This window comes from Ictidomys tridecemlineatus, chromosome 3 (genome assembly GCF_052094955.1).
Source record: "Ictidomys tridecemlineatus isolate mIctTri1 chromosome 3, mIctTri1.hap1, whole genome shotgun sequence".
NCBI lineage: Eukaryota > Metazoa > Chordata > Mammalia > Rodentia > Sciuridae > Ictidomys > Ictidomys tridecemlineatus.
Genome location: NC_135479.1, coordinates 34,335,127 through 34,358,811, shown reverse-complemented (window position 1 = coordinate 34,358,811; position 23,685 = coordinate 34,335,127). Strand labels below are relative to the sequence as shown.

Here is a 23,685-nt window from a genome sequence, read left to right as displayed (position 1 = left end):
GAAACGAAGCACAGAGGCCAAGTGGAAACTTGTTTTCATGACCCCTGACCTGAAGCCTATTGTACACGTGCTTGCTGCTACATAGGTTTAGCTAGTGCCATGCTGGAGAATGATTAACAAACTGCTCTCTAAAGAGAAGCGAGCCAGCCCTGCTTTGTGGCTTTCTGAGTGTAAAAACTCCTAACAGTGCCATTTTCAAGCTATCAGCATTATCAGGCTGCTAGCCAAATTCCAGAGAAGGAACCAGTCAGCTAAGCTAACCTGTACCATAGGGCCAAAGAGCTCTCCCAGAAGCAAGGCAATATCTTTTAAAACCCATTGTTCAAAGAAGGGGTGTGAGGAGCTGTTGGTCACAGGGTACAAAGTGTTGGTTGGATAGGAAAAAAAAGTTCAAGATCTATTATACAACATGATGACTATAGTTATTATCAATGTGTGATATTCTTGAAAACGGCTAAGCCAGCAGATTTTAAGTGTTCTCACCACAAAAAAAAAAAAGGTAAGTATGTGAGGCATTGCATGTGTTAACTAGCTCAATTTAGCCATTTCACAATGAATATATGCAACTTTTGTTAATTAAAAATAAATTATTTTTAAAGTGGTCTGCAGATCATCAGCTCCATCATCATTCAGAAGCTGATTAGAAATGCAGAGCTGGCTAGGGATATAGCTCTGTGGTAGAGCACAGGCTTAGCACATGTGAGGCCCTGGGTTCAGTCCCCAACACAGCCAAAAGAAAAAGAAATGCAGAGTCTCAGGCCCCATCCAGTCCAATTCCATCAGCATCTGCATCTGATTTGTGGGGTTGTTTTTTTTCCTTTCAGTGCTGAGGCTAGAACATAGGGACTTGCACTTCTTGCTCTGTACTAAGTTACCCCTGCAGCCCGGTATCTACATTTTAACAAGACTCCTCCACCTCCATGCATATTAAAGTTTGAGAAGATCTGTTTTAAAGCATGGCTTATCCATAGGCAGGTGTTATGTTACTTTAGTCCTCTGTGATGGCTGCTGAGCAATTGGTCTAATTAGCTCACATATGTGATTTTCAAGCCCAGCTCTAACATAACTAGCTGAATTGCTTTCTTGCTAATGTCCTTACACCCTTCACCCCTGTTACCCTTCCATTGTCCCATTCAGCAAAACTAAAATTTGAGGCCAGTCTAGCTGTACTCTTATAACCTGGATTGCTGAAGAAAAAAAATCATATATTGTTCAGATTGGTCCTTCTACAAATACGAAGCCCCTTGCCACTGAGCCCTGCTGTGTATTTCCTGGTCACAGTTTGCACCCATCTTTGCAGCACCAGTGCCTAGAACAGAGTCCAGTATGTAGCAGATGCATAGCAATTATTTGCTGGGTGAAGTTTTCTGCATTCCACCTGGGTGCCAGCAGTTCTGCCACAGCCTCAGCCTGCTGCTGATGGCTTTTGGCCTATTTGTATTCTTGGTGAGATTCCCCAGCATTGAGGGTGTGTGTTTTATTTTGGATACCTTTTTCCTGTTCTCATCATTTATTAGTATGGTCAGAGAGCTTTGTTAGTCCCTCATCTTTGAAATCTATTTCTTTCCTTCTGTATTGATTCTATTTCAAACTTAGCCATTCATCTCTCTTTCCCCACCTTTTCCTCTCAGAGAGAAATGGTGGCCATCATTTGAAAAATCTCTCAACTTCTTGCCACCCAGATCCTAAGCATTCCCGCATCAACTGTCCCTCTCCTCCTGTGGCAGAGAAGGGACTGTCATTGCCCCTAACCTGCCCTGCCACAACTGTTCTCCCCAAAGTCACCTGACTTCCTGGCACCTCAACCCTGGCCCTGTGAGCTGCCCCCTCTTTCTAAAAGCACTGTCTCAGGGACACCTGCTACACCACAAGCTCCTGGCTTTTCTTCTGCCTCTGGCTACTTCTCAGTCCCTTTCCTGGGTTTCCCTTCCATGTTGTCCTTAAGGCTATCTTGGCCCCCTTCTCCTTCAGTACATGGTAATCTCTGCCTCCATGGCTTCAATTATTATATATCAACTTATGGTTTCCAAATAATTTCCAAGTTGCCTTCTCTTCTAACCTCCAGGACTACCTATCCAGTTACCTACTGATGAATCCACATTTAGCTGAAAATTGAACTCCTCTCGCCTCACCCCTCCCTTCTCCAGGTTCACCCCATCTCAGTGTACAGAGTCATGACCAGCCACTGCCCTCTCTCCAGACCTGCCTCTTGCTGCTCTGTCAAGCTCCAGCCTCACTGAATCCCTGAGGGCTCTGAGCACATGGGAGCTCTCTATGCATATTTTTCCTTTTGCCTGGAATGCTGTCCCCCAAAGCCCCTTCCCCTCACGATCATCCTCCTCAAAATAACTTGACTAATTCCTTCTTAGCAGACATTCCTTTCAATATTGCCTTTTCTAGAAAAATAGAATTTTAAAAAAATAAACAAAACACTGACTTATTCCAATTGTTTTCTGTCTAGGTAAAGATATAACTTAATACCAAAAAAAGGGTTTTAAATAAGCATCTGGGTATGCATTAAGTACATTTTCTCTTTAAACTTCGACCTTTTTGCCAGGTGTGGTGGCACATGCCTGTAATCCCAGTGACTTGGGAAGCTAAAGCAGGAGGATCACAAGTTCAAGGCCAGCCTCAGCAACTTAGTGGGATGCTGTTAAAAAAAAATTTAAAGGGCTGGGGGTGGAGCTTGGTGGTAGAGCCCTGGGTTTAATACCTAGTATTCCCCTAAGAAAAATAAAGAAAAAAAAAGGAGAAAAAAAAAAAAAGAAGAAGCATAAACTTTAACTCTTTTGATTACTAGTTAAACCTTGTGTCTCTTTTTTGCCTTTTCCCACATCTCATGTCAGCAGCCCAGGCCTCCTGCACAGGTCCCGGCCCCTGGTTAAATACTGTGCCCGCATCTCTGTGGCAGGCAGCCTACTTTTGCTACTGTTGACTCCTTAGAGCTCCTGAAGTCAGCTCTCAAGGTCATGAAGGACTGTCTCATCCCAGCGACTGTTGTTTCCTGCAGGCCTGGACTCTCTGTTCCTTTCTCCTTTACAGCCCTTTACGGTATTAAAGGCAGGGGAGGAACTCCATCTTTTTCTGTCTACCATGTCCTTAACGGTCTCTGTTCTTCTAGTCCAGAAGCACTCTTTCCTGGGAACCACACTGTAGGCTCAATCTTTACCTCTTACCTTCTGGCAAAATTTCCTGACTCGATTCACCCAACGATTTAGACCTTCCCAAAACAACATTACAAGCAATGATGCATTCTAGTATTTTCTATCATTGTTTTTAAATACAGTCATGAGGCCTTGGGATGTAGCTCAGTGGCAGAGTGCTTGCCGAGCTCACAGGAGGCATTGTGTTCGAGAGCCAGCACTGAAAAAAAAAAAGAAAGAAAGAAAGAAAGAAAAGGTGGTCACAACTCACTAAAATGATTTCATAACCCTTCCATGAATTGTGATCTGCCATTTGAAAAACAGTGCTCTAGCTTATTCTGCTAAATCCTCTGAGTTTTCTGGTCTGTTAATTACTCAGCAGAAAAGCCTGTAAGATTATTTCAACTAAAGCTCTTCCAAAAACTTCTGTCAGAATCTACTTTTATTTATTGAAAGAACTGAGCCTTTTTCCTTCCTAACATGAAAAACACATTTTAAATATTAGACACAGTTTTTAAAATGGTTATAGGAAGTTTCAGTAAGATAATTAACAAGTATCTGTTGATTGCCTGTGCTTTGCAATAGATAACCTAAAAGCAGTATTTCTATGTGTGCGTGTGTGTATACATGCACACAAGCACACGCACGCTAATAACATCCTTAATTTCACGACTATAGAAATTAAAATCCCAAAAGGTGGTAGCTTTTGTGATTGGAGTTGATTAGGCACGAACCCTAAACCAAAAAACAGCCCACCCGCTGTCCTACCTCTAGGATTAGCAAGTTCAGTGGTCCGTGGATCTCCTGCTTGTCCTACTGCTGAGGACTGGGAACATTTTTGTGCATTTCTAGGAGGGACTGTATAAGTCCCTCCTTACCATCACAAATTGCCACAAAATCAGTTGACAATAATTGCAGGCACCAGGGCTGCGAACTAATTCTCTGATTTTTCAGACATTCCTACTCACAGGTCAACCCCTGTATTCAAAGCAAATAACTGAATCATCAGTGTTCACCATAAAAACTATTGGACCACATTGGACTTTGCAGACATTTCGAAGGATGTGGCAGTTGTTCGGATTTTCCCTTCTGCAGATGAAAAATCTGCAACTTGGAGAGAAGAACTCTGCCCATCTGCTTGCACCTAGTGATCTTTTACCTTAGGAGGAGCTGGCAGTGAGTGTCTGGGCCCCTCAGGTCCCTTTCCCAATGCTGAAATTTTCTAATTTCAGGGAGGGGTGGGCAACCTCTGTCCTGGGTCAGCTACCCTCTTCCTATCCTAAGCAAACCTGGGAGCTGAAAATGCCACTTTCACAGAGGCCAGGGTGACAGTCCCTGCCTCACACAACCACCAGGCTGTTTTGATTTTCCCATAGAATCTTCTGTCCTGTCTTTCTACAGCCTCTGAGTTGAAATGGTGTTCCCCATACCCTGGGAAAGGTCACCATGTCTTGGCCTCCTGAGAGTAAGAATATCTGTTCTCCCTAATGCCTGATGTGGCAGCACAAAAGATCCAGTATTTAGTCTTTTTATTATTTTTTCAGTCTTACCTCTCCAGTTTCCTGAATCCCTTCCCCACTCTCAAAATGGGAGAAGATGATCCCTATAATCAGACTTTCTCACTTCCTCAAGGCATAGCTTCTGGCTTGGTCTTGCCAAAGACTCGGGGCTTCTCTGGTTAATATCCTTGAATGCCTGCTGCTCCTAAAATGCCTCCTCTTGCCTCAAGACCAGGTTCCTTGGCCAACATTGTCACCATCCAAGGAATTTAGCCAGGAACCTAGGGCCTTTCCTTTGCTTTCTCTAAATGGGCCTAGTTTTTTTCTTCTTTCTACAACATTTACAAAAATGCTTTCAGTGTCTTCTCTCAGCACTCCTCGGTGGCTGCATGCACTCTCTCTGTGGTCACAGCAGGTAGGCCAGCAGGCTCTCTGTAGGCATCTGCCATGTTCCATACCAGGCTGGGGAAGAATAAGTAAGTCCTGGTTCCCACCTTTGAAGAGATGATAGCCCTGAAGGAGGCAATAGCGCTGACCTAGAGGTCTGTTCTCTGACTCCTAATCCCAGCTTCCCACCAGGGCCCATCAGATGCACTGGACAAAGCAGAGGTCAGTCTTATTCAACTGTCCACAGGGCGTGTTCTTTCTAAGATGCATAAAAAAGAAACTCTAAACTTCTCAGCAATGGATGTCCTTATTGCTGAGGGTGTGAGAAGAGAGTAAGCCCCCCGACACACAGGGCCTCTCAGAGACGCAGCCCTGTTCAGGACGGGAGGGAGCAGCTACTGAGACTGTGGGAGAGTGGTGGCTGCAGCAGGGGTGGCCTTGTGGGTGTTGCTATTTGTGTCTCAGTTCAGTGTCAGATTGCCTGTTCCTAGCTATTTTCCACTGGTAGGAAAGGCCAAATCTGAGAGTCCTTTCAGTTTCCAACACCCAGCTACTGCCTCTGGGAAGAATGTTTGTTTTTCCTTTTTGGTGGGATTTGGAAGCTGTCATCAAGAAGTGGGGGAAGTGTGACCCTAGGCCTTTCCCTCTCTGGGTTCAATTTCCTCCTCTCTTAGACGATGGAGAGGGAACCAGTAAATATGGTAAGTGTTAGCCTCCTATCCCGTGGAGTGCTGGCCACTGTCCTACTAAGGACTTTGCACTAAGCACTTTGTCTCACCTCACTTACCCTCACAGCAGCAACCGGGGCCACCCAGGAGGCTCCTGTGCTTCAGACTCTGCTTGCCACCTAAGTGTCTGCTGATCCTCACAGCCCTGGCAGGTAGACAGATGGCCTCTCCAACTTTCAAACAGAGAAATAAAAGACTTGAAGTAAGATCATAACCAAATGATGTGGGGTTAAAGAGGGGTATCTAGGAAGAGCACCCAGTTCTTCACATCCTGCTGGTCTCTCCTGACAAAAGATGACCCGTCCTTTTCACAAAGTAGAAGTTCCCCAGGGAAGAAGGGAACTTCCATTTTCAAGGAGGGTCTGCTCTGACTGTTGTCTCACTTTCGTAGTCAGAAAGTGCCTGGGGTCTCCACATTCACACCAGGCTCCTTGCCCTTTAGCTTCCCCACCACCATGCAATGACCCCCACCTCTGTCGAGTCTGCTCTTTAGGCCCCTCCTCTGTGACGCCTTCCCTAATCATGTGTCTCTCTCCTGTCTGTGCCACCTGCTCACAGGACACGCAGACATGGGCAAGTAGCATCTGTTGCCTTTTCCATTAACTGCCAATGGCAGGTTCCCGTCTATGTGCCATGGGGGATAGGACCAGCTATGGTGGTCCCTTCAGCCCCTCCCTCACCTATAGTGACATCAGTTTTGTCTAGACCCAATTTTGGTTCTTTGGGTCAAGGATTCATCTCTGTTACCTTTAACCACTGCCTGGAAGCTGAGCCCAGCATCCAGCACTGGGACAAGAGCCAAGCTGAGCCTCAGTTAATGTTTGTTGAATGACTGGATGGGCTTTTTGTGGCCTCAGAGAGGTAAATGAAAGCCAGGCAAAGCAATGGGAATAATTGTTATACTTAAAAGATATACTTGTTAGTTTCAGGCCAGGTCTCAGCTCTGATTTTTTTCTCTCTCCCCCACCCCCTCTCTTCTTCTCTCCTCTGGAAGCTGAAGCAAGATGTAGAACTATAATGGGACTTAAGGGCTGCAAAGCTCCTTGCACATTTCCTAGTTCCCCAAAGTCTATTTTACCTCCTTTACCAAGGTGCACTGATACTTGTCAATAAGGAGGAAATGCCGGTGTGGCCTCCTTAGTGATCCTTCCTAGTCTCCTTTCCAGGTATTTACCCCATCACAGAAGTGAGAGTGACTGGGGAAAACATAGAGGCTTGGACAACCAGTGGGGGAGGCTGTCAGACCCCAGAGCTAGGGCCCTGGTCTGAAGCATTAACACAGGTAAATGATTAACCAAAGGGAGGATTTTTCTCAGTGCCTCCTTCTCTGCCAGAGAACTCACCTTTAATCATTGGCCCTTCTGTGAGGTGTGAACAAGAGGAGTGCAGGCATGGATGGTTAAGTGCCCACCTTTTCCTTCTGCCCTCACCTTTTCAGAAGGTGGTGGGTCTCACACAGACCAGCCCCCAGGTACCATGGCTGGAAGGAGGGGCAGACGCACACGGACACAGAAAGCAAAGTTGAAAATGACTCCTGACCTCTCAGAAAGTGGCGCCTTGGGTCTGAGATTCAAGAATGAGAACAAGAAGGCCAAGCCACACAACAGCCTGATTGCATTTAACAGAGGAAATTTTGAGTGCCCACACCAGAAACCACTGCCCTACCTCTGACTTTTGGAGACTTCTGCTCTCTTTCCTATACCTAAGGACCTGCAGGCCCACTGCCTAAGACATTTTTAAGTTTGCTAACAGAATATCCCCGTGCCAGGCTGCCTAGACCTCCCAGGTTGCCCCCACATACATCTTACGTAGTGTAACTCCATACTTGCAGTTCCATCCCTCTGTGCATTTAATGGAGTTTGGGGAGAATCACCATCCGGTTGCTTTATTTGTTCAGGCTGATTTTTTCTATTTTGTGCCCCCTGTGCTCATTTTACTGGTACCATCCACTCATCTCCAGACCCGGCTGGCCAGGACCAGCATGCCATCTCCACTTTGATGTGTATTCCTGCTTGGTGCTGTCCTTAGAGTGGGTTGGGGAAGTAGAGGCCAAGCCTTCCAGGGATCCTGCCTCCATTAGCAGGGGTTGGTCCTTGGAAGGCTTGGCGCATCCTTGGTTTCATACTTTATTCATCCCCAAGCCACTGAGAGCTAAATATGAGCATATCGTTAATGCACTCGAGCATATCTCCATGATCCTTCCCCTAAGCAGCCTAGCCACTCTGCCAAACAGCTTTGAACTTCAGATCTGATTCTTAAATCCATGGAATCCAAGAGGGGGAAGAGAACCTGAGGGGCCACCTTAGAAGCTAGCTTTGCCTCCACCTCCTTCCCTACTCCAGACCTGCGCCACAGGCCCAGATATAGTAACTTGGTTGACTGGACTTGGGAGGAGGAAGAAGGGAAGGGTGACAGCAGTTCAGGCTACTGAGAAATCTCTAAAGCCCAGATACGCCGCGCCTCGGAACAGACCGTGACCACCACGTGCAAAGCTCTCAGTGGTTAAACCTGATTTTGATATCTACTCAACCTGTGCTCTTAAAAGTCCATTGTGTGATCCTCTTTAAAGAAATATTTTATTTTCAATACAGACACAGCCCTTGAAGTAGCAGTAAAAAACATCACCCCTGAGAGACACATGGCTGGGAAGTGTTTGGGTATGTAACCTGCCTTGGCCCACATGGAGGGCTTTGTCCCGCTGCTCTCTGTGCCCTCAAGTGGGTGCCCTCTTACCCGCCGTGGGCTTCTGGAGACACTGGAGTGAAGGCGAGAGGTCACCTCAGACAGGAGGTGCCTTCTGCAAGGGACCGCTGTGGGATGGGGAGTAGTTGCTGTCCTTCACCCAACAAGAGTTTCTTTGAGAATGCCACTCCCTGCCCCCCACTCTGAAGATGGAAGTCAAATTTTCGGACTCTGCTGTGCAGAGCAGAGAGGTCACTAGGCTCTAATGCATTTACCATTGACTGCCCCTCTTGTAGTGCGTCTATTAGTGAGTAATTTGATTTGTACCTATTCATTTGCAGTCCCTGCAGGAGCCTGGAGCTGGCCCCTGGTATAATTGGTGCTGTCTCTATTTTTACATCATTAGATTAGCCCCGACTCCTGGCCACTTGTTGTCTGCGCTTGTCTGTCCATTTATACAACCTAATGTAACACAAAATTCATTACTGATCACATTACTTTCAACTCTGAAGCCAGCCTCGTGATAAACATTTGGTTAACCCCTTCCTACCCACGGGAGGGCTGACAGAACAAATGCACTTCTACTCGACAGGCAAATCGATATCTTAATACACCAAAGTGGAATTGCATTTCTAGATTTGTTATTCCTCCTGGAGGAGCAAATGGAAAGGCTCATCTGAGCGAGCTGAATTGAATAATGAATAGCGCCCCGGCACCAGCAGCCAGTCTGTGGAAGCAGCACAAAGGCACTCCCGGCACGGGCCCAGCCTCTCTCATCTGGGCAGGCAGCAGGGCAGCAGCTCACTCGGATCCCCGTTCTCTCCCCACGGCCACCTGTGGGCTTGACAGCACAGGTTGGGACCCTCTGGGGGTCAGACACCTGGCCTGACTCCCTTCCTTTTGCTAGGTTTGGCCTAGGACAATTGGACCAAGAAGTGAGTTGGTTTCCTTAAAACCTTATTCACTAATGTAAAGGCTCCCAGATGCGTGGCAGTGACACTAGGTGCCACCAGTTAAATCCATTGCTAAGCCTTCATATTTGAAAACAATTATAAAAACTGTTCGTGTTTAGAGCCAGGTCAGTGAAACCAGGATCGTTTGGTTCTCATGAGCCTCTGTGTGTGTGTGTGCACGTACACACTCATGTGCACGTGTGCGCTCTCTCCCTGGGTAAGCATTCCTTGGCACATGAATGCCATGTGTGCCTCTATGTAGTTCCTGTCCTCTGGTAGGAGTGTTTGTGAGGAGCAAGTGCTAACACAGGAGCTGGCCAGGAGTCTTAAAGGGACCTCAGCACAGCTTTATTGAATCTTGACTATTTTGCCCTGCCCCCCCTTGTTCAGCCCACACCCACAATAAGTCATTAACTCACAAGATAGTATGTTTCAAAAGAAAAAATGCCCCCACTTATTAAGAAACACTCATAAAGCCTATACCAGTGATTAGAAAAATAGGCATAGAGGAAATAGAATGGAACCCATTACCATGAAAGTCATATATCCCTAAGTTAAAAAGAAAGCATAAACTGGAGACACTTGGGTGGGAAGGGAAGCTGGGAAAAGCAGCCCATCCCGGGAACATTCTGCTTGACCTTGTGGAAGTCCTGAGTAGGAGGCTGAGGAGAGGCGCTGGGGAGGCACTGAAGCTGAGCTTAGTGGTTAGTGTCCTTCCAATTGACAGGACACCCTCCCTCTCAGAGAGAACTGAACCTTGGACCCTGCTGTCCCTTCACCTGTTCAGAGCCCTCACAGGCCAGAAATGACAAGCACTCCTGTGAGACATGGAGTCCTAGGGAGTCCTTGAGAGGGCTCTGAAGCCACTCTTATCCTTGTCTGTAGATGGTTCCTCCTCTCTGTATGGGGGGTGGGGAGTAAGAAGTTTGGCAGAATTACCTCACTCTGCCCTGGGCAATAGGGTCAGGCCAGGGCACGGGCAGCTCCTTGTCCCAAAGTCTCCAGAATCATAGCTCCCAAGCACTTCCTGTTGTGAGAAGCTGTGAAGAAGGGTGTCCCTGTGGTGGGGTACTATAAGACCCCCATTATCTCAGCAGTAGAAGGAATCTGGTGTCACTGAGGTGAGCCCTGGCACAGTGGCTATCTCCTCAAGGTTGGGGGAGACCCTTTCAGGAAGAGTGGGGTCAGGACCCTCCCCCAGCCAACCACCCCTTAGAGTGCTGACTCTGCTCAGCTCCGGCCTCCACTGGTAACCCTCTCAGGTGGCTGAGTGGAGCAGGGTGGGGGCCTCTGCCTGCCCCACGCTGGCCCCGGCCCCATGAACTCTAGAAAACAGATAAGAGCCCAGAACAGGACAAACCAGTGGCAGGGAAGAGAGCGAGTCTGCCGGCAGAATGAGGGGCTGTGATTTCTTAACCTCGTTGGAAAAGGGGGAAAGCCACATCTTACCAAGCTCTTCCGCTGCGTCGTAGAGAATTTAATTACGTTTGGACATTTGAATGAGAACCAGATGCGGCTCTGGCCCCGCCGGCCAGCAACGTTCAAAGCACAGTGTCTCTCCTGTGGCCTGCAGGCCCTGTGCTATCTCACAAGGCTGCAGGCTAGCTCAGGAGGTCCCCTGCCTGGGAGCTGGGGTGGGGGTTTCCAAGCTTCGTGGCTGGACTTCAGGGGACTGGCAGGTCAAAGCCAGTTGCCAGGCACCTGGTTCCCAGGGAGATTTTCCAAGCTCTGTTTCCTCTTCTGAACCACAGGCCGTGGGCATGAGTGCCTTGTCTGAGACTCCTCCTGGCCCCTCATTAGAACCCAACACAAAGAAGTCAAGTCAAAGCCCCCAGCTGGACACCCGCCAAGCCCATAGGCATGTCGGCTGTGCTGCTCAGCTCTCGGTCAGCCTGAAAAGGCCGAGGCTCTGTCCTCAGTATTGTGTTAAGGACCTGGAGCTAGGAAAGACGGTCAGCTCCCCCAGATGAGCTGTGCGGCTGCAGGGGCCCCTACTGCTGGAGAATCTCCCATCCAGTGTCTCTACACGCACTGTGCCTCTTGGCACCCCATCACACTCTCTTCTCATTAGAGGTTTACACACCCAGTGAGGTCCCCAGAGCACATCCTCCCCGTCAACAGATGCCGAAGCAGATGAGAAGCAAAGTGATTTGCCCAGGTCATTCAGCACGTCTGTGACAGCACGGGGCCAGAGCAATGTCTCAGCCTCCTCTGCAGCCCTTGTCCTCCTGACCATCCACAGGGAGCTCGGTCAGGGCTTTTCCTGCATCTCATTGACTTGAGGCCTGGCTTCAGCCAGTCATCAGACCCCTCAGACCTGCAGGTGTGAGCTGGGTCAGCTTAGCTGTTTTTATCCCCACATATAGTATGCTGTGACAGGATCTACTCTGCCTTGGCCAGGACTTAAGAGTTCTAATATGATGGACTCTGAGAGGGTCACAGGGCATAAGGTACCAACCAAGGTAGTCTGGACAGGTGATCTTTCTGCCATCTCCTTTGAAGCTGAGACTTGGGGAGGCTTGGGTGATGTGAGTTTCCTGGGAGTGGAGCGTGACTGATTCAATTCTTTCCCTGCCTAGGATTGAGGTGGCAGTCTGGATGTTGTTGGGAGGGGACCTAGGAAAAGGAGCCAGAGCCTAACCTGGCCAGTGCTTCAAAGGCTGTGAAGGAGAGTCCAGGGCTCTGCTTGGAACTCTGTGCCCTGCATGTGTATGTATGCGCACGTGCATACACACACACACACACACACACACACACACACACACACAGTGGCAGCTCCAGCAGAGAGGGGATAGGGGTCATAAGGGACAGGCCTGGTGAACATGGGGCAGGACCCAGAGTAGCCTCCCTCCTGATCTCCTGAGTCCTCATTCTTCAGTGTCCCTCCCTCCCACTCTCTTTGCTACTTTTATTGCCCCATATTCCAACATCTCCTGTCATAGTACCCCATCCCTACTGGGCCCACAAGGGATTTGAAGATCTAAGCTACTTCCCACTGTCTAATGGCCTGCTGAAGTGAACAGGGTTCCTAGGAGCCTGAGAACCTTTCCTCTTTGGCTGTCAGAGGGCAGAGGGGATGTGGAAGAAGGAGTCGTGCATTTTGCCCAATTTCTCTGGGTGGAAACTAAGGAACAGAGTGGCCTTCGCTTGCCCATCTCACAGTCTGCTTCATCATCATCCTTTCCTAGTGTTGATCACCACTTTTACCTTCTAGGGTCAGGGATACCCAGAAGCATCTGAAGTCTTCTAGGCCTCAGGTCTCCCCTTGTGGCCAAGAGAAGCAGTTCCCAGATTCCTCAGCTGAAAGCATCCAAGATTTATAATCACTGTTGGCAGCTGATCGTGGAGGCAGGGGTGGCAAGAGAGGCTGTGGAGTCTTGACTTCATTCCGTCATGATGTTCTGGCCACAGTACCTGAAGGAGTCATGAACAAAAGCTGGGCAAGGAGAAAGAGTATACTTGGCAGGCCCCGTGGGTTGAAAGAGACTCCAGCCAGGAAGGACCCAAGCTGCAGCCCTTAGGCAAGTGTCGAAAGCACTCAGGAGTGCTAGGCTGTGTGTGGTGAGACACCGGAAGTCTGTGGCATCGGTTGGCCAGGGGTCTGAACTGAGACCCTGGGTGGTAAGCCCAAGAGAACGCAGGCCAGAGCCAGGCCTGCTTCTCATCTGCTTCCTGGTTCCAGCAGCACAAAGCAGGATTCCTGTGATCAGAATAGGAGGAGCCTTTTCATCCTCACATCAGCTTCTAGAAGCTGCCCCTTCCCATGCCTGGCAAGGGAACAAAAGCCCCTCCCTGCTGGAGGAGAAAGATGACTCCTGTCTCAGACCTCTCTAGCCTCAGCCCCAGCCTCCCAAGACCTCCTGGGAGTGGACAAAGAGAACCCCTAGTCTGTTGGCATCACTGTAAGTTCTGAAGCCTGAGTTAGATTCCTGAGGGGGAAGCCTGGAGAGGGCATGAGGAGGGAAGGCGTAGGAGAGCCAGGCGGCTCAGAGGTGGGTATGCAGAGTTCCAGAAAAGTGAGGCCTCCCTGTAGGCTGCCTCCTTTAACTGCTGCACTTTTAACCTCCTGAAAAGTGCCTTGGGGGCTGAGGCTGGCTCCTGCCTGAGTGTGGTCTCTGACAGTGGGGCAGTCTAAGCCTGCTCCATCCAGGTCTCTCTGAACAGGCCCCCACTTCCTCAGACATTCTCCAAGAGACAGTAGCAGTTTCTAGACCCTGGACTGGTATAAGACAAGCAGCCCCTAGCCATGTCTTCCAGGGTCACCTTTTTTAGCTAGCATCTGGGCCAGCTCTCCGGGTTCTAGCCCCAGAAAGCTTCTGACCCTGCTTAGCCCCCACAAGATGAACTCATGCCTCCCCATCCCCTAACCCTTCTCTCTTCAAGTGCCATTTTGCATAGCTGGTTCCAGGGCCTGTAAGCAGGCCTCTTGCTGACAAAATTGCTTGCTTAGGACAGACCCCATTTGAACCAATTTGCAGGACTTATTGACAGTCCTGTGGTCCCCTGGTGTCTTTACCATATACCAAGGGAAGCTGCTGAAAATTCTAACTCCTTTTTTTTTAATATTTATTTTTTAGTTGTAGTTGAACACAACACCTTTATGTTATTTATTTATTTTTATGTGGTGCTGAGGATTGAACCCAGGGCCTCACATGTGCTAGATGAGCACTCCACTGCTGAGCTACAACCCCAGCCCTAAAAATTCTACCTTCTTAAGGAGAGGACTACACACACAGACACACCTGACTCCCTACCCAAAACTCTCAAGCAGAAGGGTTGTTTTGTCTGTTGCATTCCTCTGAGCCAGGCAGTGGGCAAGACAGAGCAGTGTGGCTGGCCACTCTATGTTTTTCTTTTCAAAAGGGGAAAAAAAAACAATGCCAACAGCCCAGCATCCCAGGCAAGGGTCTCAGCCACAGCCCCTGCTAATGTGGGAGAACTGGGAGGTAGATGCAGGAGAGAAAAATCAATGCATGTCAACAGGGCTGGAAATTTATTTTCCATCTTGGAAGAGGGTGTTAGCAAAGAGGAAGGAGGGAAATGAAAAGCTGTAAACACATATCTGCCATCTACCTCCCTAGGCTATTTCTAGATTAAAAAGAATCTGCCCCAGGCTCCAGTGGGGGGCTGAGGTGGTAGGGGCCTGGGTGGCAGAGGCACCTGCTGGGGAAGGAGACAGGGGAGGGACCTTGAAGTCCTGTGGATAATCGCAATGACTAATTCGATTGCAACAATAATAGTAACTCACATTTGCTGACTGGAATCTTTAAGCACTTTGTGATGCGCTCTACATGCATTATTTAATTTCATTCTTACAACCAGGCTATGAAGCAGACATTGTTAGCCTCACATTCAGGAACCTTGAGGCACAGAGACTTGAGTAATTTGCCCAGTCTCCCAGAAGCAGATGGCGGGAGCCTGCACTCTCAGTCTCTTCCCTAGACTGTTTCCACTAACCTGCACAGAACCTTCCACTAAACTCTGCCCACCTCCTCATCCTGGTAGAGGCTGTGGGTGAGGAGTGGACAGTCGGAGCAAGCCTCCCCCACCCTAGCATAGCCGGAAGTGGGCGTGGCTATGGGACGGGCAGCCTCCTCTCACAAGATCTAATCCCACTCCCACCAGGCAGCGTGGGTGGTTAGTTTAGGACTGGGGTGTGCGGCTGCAGCCAGGGCCCAATAAAAGTGCTCTGCTAATCCCTTTAATGAGCAGCATCTTGACGCTCCAGAGCAAGGCTGGCTGGAGCCTTGGAGGAAACTGGAGGGAGGGGTCAGGCAGTAGGCGCTGCTCCTTTTGTGGTGGCGGAAGTGCCAGGGCTACCCCGAGGCTGAGCCTGAGCCCGCGCCCAGGCACCGTCTTCCCAAACACGCACAGCACTGCTCTCCCTGACCCCCAGAAACAGACTTCGTTCTAAATCCCCTAGAGAGATTTTCCACGGTGCCCCCAGGGTCTGAGGGTTGGCCTGTCCAATGAACACCCAGGCCAAGGTTGGACTTCAAAGTGTGGGCCTCTGCTGGGGTCCCCTGCCCACTTGGGCTTCCCCAGCTTTTCCCAGCTCTCACTCGGGCCTTGTGCCCTCAGCAGCTCACACCCTTGCCAGGGAATGAGGGAATCAGAGACCACAGTGTTCGGTTATGTGGCTGGTGTACCATCTGCCCCCAGCACAACGCTGCTCAGGAGCTCCCACCCACAGCTCCCAGGAGCATCTCTGCCGTGGTCAGGGAGGCGAGGTACCCCACTGTGGTGAGGGGCAAGGGGATATTCAGTTGTAGGCAGTCATGTTCTACTTCCTCAGATTGAGCATGACCCTCCCTTGTGTCTTCCTCCACATACACTCCCAGGTAACCAGGGTCACTTGTACCTAAGTCCAGCCACCCCTCTCTGCTCCTCTGATACCTTTGAAGTTTGGCAGGCTGTGTATGTGGTGGAATGAAATGAGGATCCAACTTTCTCGTCCCTTTGCTTTGTAAGAGCAGAGACTCCTCCCTTTTCGTTGCTCTTTCTCCCTTTGTCTCTACCCTGTGTGGCAGGCCCATCCCAGCCCATGATGTGGAGGGGCAGCTGTGGTCCAAAGCCAGTTTTCCAGGAAGAGGCAGCAGGGATGGGTGAATATAATCAGTGGTGGGGCCAGGTTTAATGGTGCCTGGGGCTGTCAGGGTCGGGTGTCCTTCCCTGGGACCACTTCCCCTCAGGTGGTAACAAACCCCAAGACCAGTGGCTTCCTCTTCAACCTTGGTTTTGCTCTCTGGAAGTTGGGGATTTGGCACTCACCTCCCAGGAGCACCAAGCCCCTGGAGAATGTGAGGTCACATTCAGATTTTCTTATGTCTGGTCCAGGCGTTTCTCTGGGGATTACTCCTCATCCCCTGCCCCGACCTCAGGACTGCAGAACAAGCTCTCTTAGAGCTCACTTTCCCCAACAGCCAGAACCTCCATGCCTCTATCGGGGAGGCTGATGGGAATGCTCCTCCAATCGCAGAGTCACCAACCTGCTCTCCTGGGCCCCAGCAGGTTTCTGGTGGTCTCTTCCACAAGTTTATCTCCATACCAGGAGAGCTGCCCAAAGATGGGGGACTTGGGGATGGGGAGGAGGGCAGCAGCCTGTGCTGGCTGCAAAGTCAAAAGGTCCAAGGTGTCACTGGAAACTGGGCAGCCTATCTCCTCCCCTCTTCCTCTCCCCAAAACCTACCTGCATGGGGCCTCATCTGGCACTGCATGGACCATAGGTTCCCATCTTCCGCCCTTCCCAAAACTGTTCTCATGCTCAATGTGTGACTCCTCTTCCCCCACCCCCCATGCTGAAAGGGTCACAACAGTTCCATCTCTGGGACTCTCAAGACCTGTCAGTCTCCAGATGTTCACATATGCATGTCACTGTCCTTGATTGCAGGATTCTGCTGCCGGCTTACCCTTTTCCCAGTGTGACACCCCCATGCCTCCTCACACCCTCTCCACCTGCTTGCAGAGATCAGTGTACTTCTCGATCATTGTCCATATCTTTTCCAAAAAGATTCCTCAATGCTTTTCTTTTCAAAAGGGAAAAAAAAAGGAAAAAAAAAACAATGCCAACAGCCCAGCGTCCGTGAGCAACCCAACAGTAACAAAGCATGCGTTCGGGATGGAGGAAGGTAAGGCCACATGTTTCCATTTGCCGCTTGCTCCTAGGGCTGGGCAGCTGGGATGACTCCAAGGGGGGATCCTGCGTGCACCCCTCCTTCATGCCCTGTTCTCACATGCTCATTCTTCTATCTTCAGTGGAAAGAAGAGACAAGGGGTTTGACATTTGACAGAGGCACAAAGGAAAGTACCTAGGAGACTATCCCAGGACCTTTTCCTAGTGCTTTATGCTGGAAAATGGCTTCCCAGCTTCTCTTCTATGCCATTCATTCATTCATTCATTCATTCATTCATTCCACAAGTGGTTTTTGAGCACCAGCTATTTTCTAGGCTGTAGTTTTGCTGCTGGAGAATACAGAGTTAAGGCACAGACACCCCTACCCCAGGGCTCTGCACCTGGAAGGGAACACACACTTGGGAGCACTGGAGGGCCTGCCTAGGAGTCAGCATGAAGGCTGGTGGGGCACGGTGGGTTCTGCATGGGAACAGGAAGTACTCAACAGAGGAGCAGACACCCATGCAATGCTTGGGAAAATGAGCAAACAGTCTGGGGCCCAGGGAGCCTGGCAGGCTTTTCAGTCACAGGAAGTCGCAGGAGCCTAGGTCCAAGGGCCTAGAGCTGTCTACTCAGGTTCCTTACTTGGGTTCCTCAGAACAGTGTGGAATGCTGGGAGGCGGAGCATACAAGGCTGTTTGGTAGAGATGGGGAGGTTAGCCCTTATCCTGGGGACCATGAGGGTTCACTGATGGTCTTTAAGCAGATGAAAAGCAAAAGAGATTTGTGCACAGATCACTGTGCCTTGCTGTAGGGGTACGTGCGAGGGTGAGGTCTGGAGGTCAGGAGCCCAGGTGGGCAACACCAGGGCAGTGGCAGTGATGAGGTGTACAGGAAACAAGTCAGCAGAGCCCTGGTTACCCCAGGATGTGGGGGTGAGGGAGAGGCATGCCCATCTCCCTCTTACCCAGGCCTAAGCAAGGAGAAAATTTTGAGCTAGGAAGCTCAGGCTGTACCTGGCCCCCAGAGCAGCAAATTCATTTTATAGTCACATGATGAATGGGGGATGTGTCCGCTCAGATGTGTGGTGGGGTCACTGAGGCTGCTGAGGGTGTTGCTGGGGACTGACACCAAGGGTGGTGCAGTCCCACGCTTGGTCCTGGGCTACAATTTCCTCACCTTCCTTAGTGTGGATGTGTCGCATTTGCATCAAGACTGTTGGGACTGTCCCTCTGCTCGGAAACAGGGCCACCCTTCCCCATACTAGTGGCCTTTTCTGCTCCTTTCTTCCTCAGCCTGGTGTCCAGATCTCAAGGAAGCCCGTGCTTTTCTTGCTCCTGCCATACTCTTCTCTTGCCCTCCTGGCCCTGCTGTCAGCGCCCCCTAGTGCCAGGACAGCCGCGCAGGAGGGCATGGGCCTCTGAAACCAAGTGGTAACCTCAGAGGTCTCCCCCAAACTCTTGGCTTGCTTGTGGCTAAAGAAGGGAATGGAGGATCTCTCTTGGAGTCTGAAGCTTTCCTATAGAATATCCAGGGTCTACTCTTTGCTTTTCCATCCTCTCCCTCTTGTGGTGTGATAGCCTGTACCCAGGTTAGGGTGGTACTGAAGAATGAGTAACCTCCTGCCTTGTTTTTTATTCATACCCAGATATCTCTTGACCTTCCCAGGATCAAAGCCCTAAGGGCAACTGGTGTCTCTTGGAGATCAGGGACTACAGCCAGGCCCTCAGCCTACGTCCACAGTCCCACTCCTTCCACTGCCTGCAAACTGCTGAGAGATAGCCAGTGTCCCTACATGCTCATGTCCCAGACTAGGCCCAGGTCCACACAAGGCTGTGCAGTGCAAGTGCCCCTAACATCTGACCCAGGTGCCTTCCTTGTTCCTACCCCACTCTGTGGCTGCGGCTGCTGGGCAGCCTCGGTGCTTGTCAGGGATAGGTGGCCTCCAGAGCAGGAGGGTCAGTGGTTATAAAGTTCCTGGCAAACTGGTGATGACCAGTCCAGGAGTGAAGACCACAACACACTCATTCCCTCACCAAAGCTGTACTTTGTATGGTGGAGTGGGGGCCATGCACCTGGAGCGGGTGCAGGCTAGAGATCAAGGTCTCAAGCCAGACCAGGCAAGTGTAATGTTGGGTACACCATGTTGTTTCTGGTGCCTGCTTTGAGGTGGATAGGCAAGACCCCATAGTCACAGGCTGGTGTGCCTTGGAGAAGCCTAGGCTGCAGGCCGTATCTCAGGCTGAGAAAGACTCTAGAGACTGTCCAGGCATGTGTGTGCCCACATGAAAGAACTAACAAGGAACAGAACCCGGTCATCTGCAGAAAGCCAAGAAGTGCTTCCTTTCTCCTTGGATTCAACAAGCAGGGATCCTGCTCCCAACTCCTTACCCCATTGCTGCCTTGGGTGGATCAGTTAAGGTGCTAATAGTTGAATGAAATGGTTCAGACTGCCGAATTCAAGATGGCAGTATGGATGTGCAGAGGCCAGGGAAGGAGAGGAGCTAGGTACTTCCTGCATGCTTTACAAGTTGACTAAACATGTCCGTTTTGAGAGGCCTTTAGGAGATTTGAAGGCTGAGAGGAAGGGAGAAGGGAAGCACTCAGGCAAGTAGAGACCCTGTCTCCTTGGGAATAGGGCCCCCTCTAGCCAAGCATTCCCTCCTACAGGAAAACAGGACACTTTCCAGAAGGTATCAAGGCCTGACCAGCAGACAAATTGTGTGGGTGATAACGAGCGAACAAATAATGGCTAAGCTAGGGCGGAAGCTCTAGGGACAGGTGGGACCAGAAAGGAGAAATAGAAACAGATCAGGCTGGGAAGCTGCAGTCCTGACTTCTCGTCACCTGTAGATCCAGGAATGCAGATGCTGTGGAGCTGGAGGAGCATGCTGGCTGAGCATGAGTATGTGCGCAGGCACTGGCCCATGCCCCATGAATAACAGTGTTGTCGACCATCAGTGTGGCAGAAGTTATGGCCTAACAGGCTTCCCCACAATGAGGAAAAGAAAAGACTAAGGTCTAAAATGAGTCTGCCAGCCAAGGGGGCTTCTCCATTCCCTGGCTGAGCCTCTCTGTGACCTGAGCTGCCACCTGGCCCTTCTGGGGAGCAGGTAGGAGCTCCCCTGCAGAAGGATGTGAGTGGACCCAGAATGGTGCCTCAAGGTGAGCAGCCTGGCCCAGGGTCTGCCTGCTCCCCCTGCTCCCTCCTCTGACCAGGCCTGGCCCTCTGCTCTGTCTTGCAGAACTTCAGCGAGAGGGAAGCATCGAGACACTGAGTAACAGCTCAGGTTCCACCAGCGGCAGCATCCCCAGAAATTTTGATGGCTACCGATCTCCGCTCCCCACCAATGAGAGCCAGCCCCTCAGCCTCTTTCCCACCGGCTTCCCGTAGGTACCAGCAACCTGCTTCCAACTGGCCGGCCCACTCACCCACTGGAGGGAGGGGGAGAAGCCCCCCTCTGGTCCTGCCCTTCAGTCTGCTCCTCTTTCATCAACCACGTTCCCCAAGCTTAGTGACAACAGTCCCCCATCCTACCTGGATTGAGAAGAGACCCTTCTCTAAAGCACCTCAGCGCATCCTGACCTCTACTGTTCCCGTCAGTGGGGGCTGTGGCCAAGAAAGACTGCGGAAGCTCAGTCCCCTTCTCCATTTGCACATGATGTCCTGCATTGGATCCGCTTTTGTATTTTCTAACCATACCCACAGGGGCCTGGAACAGTGGCCAGATCTTGGGGCCTGAGTGGGGAGAGGGTGGATGGTCCAGTTGGGTATTTTGGCCCTGAGTGGATAGTCTCAGCCCCAGCCCACTTCAGGCTGTGATACACACTGCCCCCAGCGTCCCTTGCTCAGCTCTCCTCCAGTATGGGGTGAACTGAGGCCCAGAGTAATAGGGGAGGATGCTTTCCCCATCAACTCATGGGAAGAATTTATCTTTCTTATCTTTAAGCCCTTTTACCCTGGTCCTGTGCTGTTCAGTGAAGGAAACTGTGGTTACTGAGGCCCTGTTGAAAAGTGCACGTCTTGTCCAATAAATCACGCTGCAATTGGTGTCCATTCCTGAGTTATTAGGGTCAGGGTCCTGGCCAAATGCTCAACAGAGTACTGTGAGCTTGACCATGTGCCCCGGCTCCCAGTGTACCCCACATGTGCTACCGTGGGGAAGCCAGTGAGGGGCAGGCAGGGGGAGGAGGATCTGCTCTGAAGTTGGGGTGGGGCCTAATTTTAGTCCATTCTTCAAACTCTTTGCCTCTTATCAGAGGAAGTGAGTTCTGGAGGCACCAGGCATGGACCCTCCCTGTTGGAGGCCATCAAGGCCTGACCTGTATGTTGGTTACTGAGAAGAGAGCTTGGTTAAGACCCTGGCCTTGCCTTCAGGACACCTTCAGATTGCCTCTTTTCAAGGTCAGAAGATGGGTGGGCAGCTAGGTGAGAGTGGGTATCCCATGAAACCTGGCTGGGGCCTCAGATGGCAAGTCCTGATTGTGTTCCCTCCCTCTTCCCTAAGTGAATGGTGACAAGGAGAAGAGGTGAGTGAATGAGAAGGTGTTGAGCAGAGCAATTGAGGCCAGTTCTAATCCCTCTTCCCTGGCCCACACTTCTGAGAGATCCCATGGAGACCTTGGAGGATTGAAGGAAACCACTGAGCCAGGTGTGGTTTGAGGTGGAGTTTAATGGAACAGTTGTAGAAGGGTTGTGTTCACAGACAAGCAGAACTTCCCACCTTCCTCCTGGGCCCCTGCCCCCTTCACACACCCCATCCCACTCCTGGTGCCTGAGAAGAGACTTAATCTGCAGTCCCCTCCATGAGGTCATTTGGGCATGTGGGAAGAAGAGACCCGCATCACACTAGACTCTGTAGGCTGAGGAGATGGTCCCTCCTGCCTGGGCTCCTGTGGAGTGAGAAACACTGAGCCAGAGTGAGGTGTTCTGGAAATACAAGGAGGCCTGGGCACAGCCAGTGGCAGGTGCTGCAGGAGTGGTAGCTTGTCCCCATTTGCGCTGCACTGGAGACACTGACTGACATGCCAGGCACGGCCCCAGCCCCCAGCTAAGGTAGCATTTCAGTCAAAAGGGAAGAGGATGTCACCAGGCTGCCTGTGTATACTGCCTGTGGCCTGGCTCTCTGGGGCTGTGAGCAGAAGTTCTAGGAAGCATGAGCCCCTTTGCACCCACCCCGGGGCATGTGGATAGGGCGAAGACCTTGCTCCCGGGAGCTCTCAGCCATGCAGGGAACCAGCAGAGCACCTTGGAGTCAGGAGTCCTCCCTGGCCCAGCCCTTCCCCTCCAGTGGGGGCAAAACAGCTGTGGCCTCCTCCAGTCAGGGAAAGTGGTGGGTGTAGGGCTGGACTTGCTGGCTGAGCTTGCAGGACAATCTGGTTATTCATCTGCTCACAGTCAGGGCAACTCTTGGAGTATGTGGGGGAAGGGGAAGGATCAGAAAGCCCAGATAAGCTGGCCCCATGGCGGCTGCCACTGGAGCTCAGGTTATCAGAAAGGCCCTGGGCCTGGCCCCTGGCTAATTGGGGAGGTTATAGACCCTGCCACAGCCAGTAATCAGCTGGAAGTGTGATCTGGGCCCCAGGGCAGGGGACCTTACAGCCCCCTGGAGCAGCCAGCCTCCTACCTCTAAAGATAACTCCAGGGCAATCTCCACCCCCTCCCCAATAGTCCCAACAGACCTTATGATAGCATCACCTACAAGGTCATCAGAACTTGAATCTAATTATGGCTGGACCAGGTGACCTTGAGGAAGCCATGGGATCTCTCTGATTCTCACAGCACATTCAATGGGCAAAATACTATGGACTCAATCTGATGGAGGGAAAATATCTTCAGGAACCTGGAGTGGCAACTCAAAAGGAACAGCACTGTTTGGGGTTGACTTGAGAAAAAAAAAAATCCAGTGGTCCCAAGGCAAATTCATGCACAGACACAAATATTAGGACCAGCTTTTCAGGAGGCATGCAGAAGTCAAGTCAGGCAGCTACCATTCTGCAGCTGGGGTTGGTTTCTCAATGCTCATCTTTTATTTTCACAGATCGGAGAATCTCTAAACTACAAAACTCTTTGGTCCCTGTTTTGCAGATGACAAGCCTGAGAAAGGCAGGGCTTTGCCTAAGTCAGAGCCATACAGCTAGCCAGCTAAACCCTGTCTATACCTTGCTGCTTCCCATGCCCCAGCCAGTTCCCTTACAAGGGCCCAAATCTGACCTGAGCTCCCTGTCCTGTGCCCCCACATAATCTTGGACTCATCCTACTAACCCCAATGCCTTCCTTACCCCTTCAAGCTTCCAGGTCAGGGCCCCTGTATAACTGGGAAGGCAGTGCTCTCCTGCAGACCTAGACCTGGAAGCTCTAAGGACAAAAGGAGAGAGCATCCTTGTATTCAAAACAAGACCTCAGGAGGGTGGAGATCCTGGAGTGTCAGTGTGACCTTGCCCTATGAGCATAAGAAGGCAGCTTGGCAGCAATGTCATCACCACCTTCTAATAAGGAGTGACTTTGGGCTTGCTCCTTTACTGTCCCAGGATTCCATTACAGCTCTGCCACCAGTAGTCATATGGCCTTGGGTGAATTACTGCTCCTCTGGGCTTCAGGGTCCTCATCTGTGAAGGCAAGGGTGAGGGAAGAAGGGATCAGGAGCAATAGAACTGAAGCAGGCCAAGGGAAAGCTGCTG

The 23,685-nt window shown here is 50.7% G+C and overlaps 1 protein-coding gene and 1 long non-coding RNA gene across 9 annotated transcripts in view; one reads left to right on the top strand and one right to left on the bottom strand.

The window, feature by feature from the left end:
* Bcas3 (BCAS3 microtubule associated cell migration factor) overlaps positions 1–21,055 on the top strand; it is a 573,169-nt gene extending 552,114 nt beyond the window's left edge. For 3 of the 8 annotated variants that reach the window (XM_040269079.2, XM_040269077.2, XM_040269081.2), the window contains 3 exons: positions 8,349–8,414; positions 16,930–17,020; positions 20,250–21,055. In XM_040269079.2, the coding sequence (XP_040125013.2) occupies positions 8,349–8,414; positions 16,930–17,020; positions 20,250–20,286 (194 nt within the window). In that variant the 3' untranslated portion in view covers positions 20,287–21,055. The remainder of the gene's footprint in view (positions 1–8,348; positions 8,415–16,929; positions 17,021–20,249) is intronic. The other 5 variants (XM_078042365.1, XM_021724052.3, XM_005321544.5 and 2 more) reach the window with 3 other exon arrangements.
* LOC110597791 (uncharacterized) overlaps positions 1–23,685 on the bottom strand; it is a 57,196-nt gene that overhangs the window by 31,889 nt on the left and 1,622 nt on the right. Inside the window, exons 2-3 of the long non-coding RNA XR_013436172.1 lie at positions 5,817–23,613; positions 3,177–3,363 (exon numbers count right to left, since the gene is read on the bottom strand). This is a non-coding gene — a long non-coding RNA (uncharacterized LOC110597791). The remainder of the gene's footprint in view (positions 1–3,176; positions 3,364–5,816; positions 23,614–23,685) is intronic.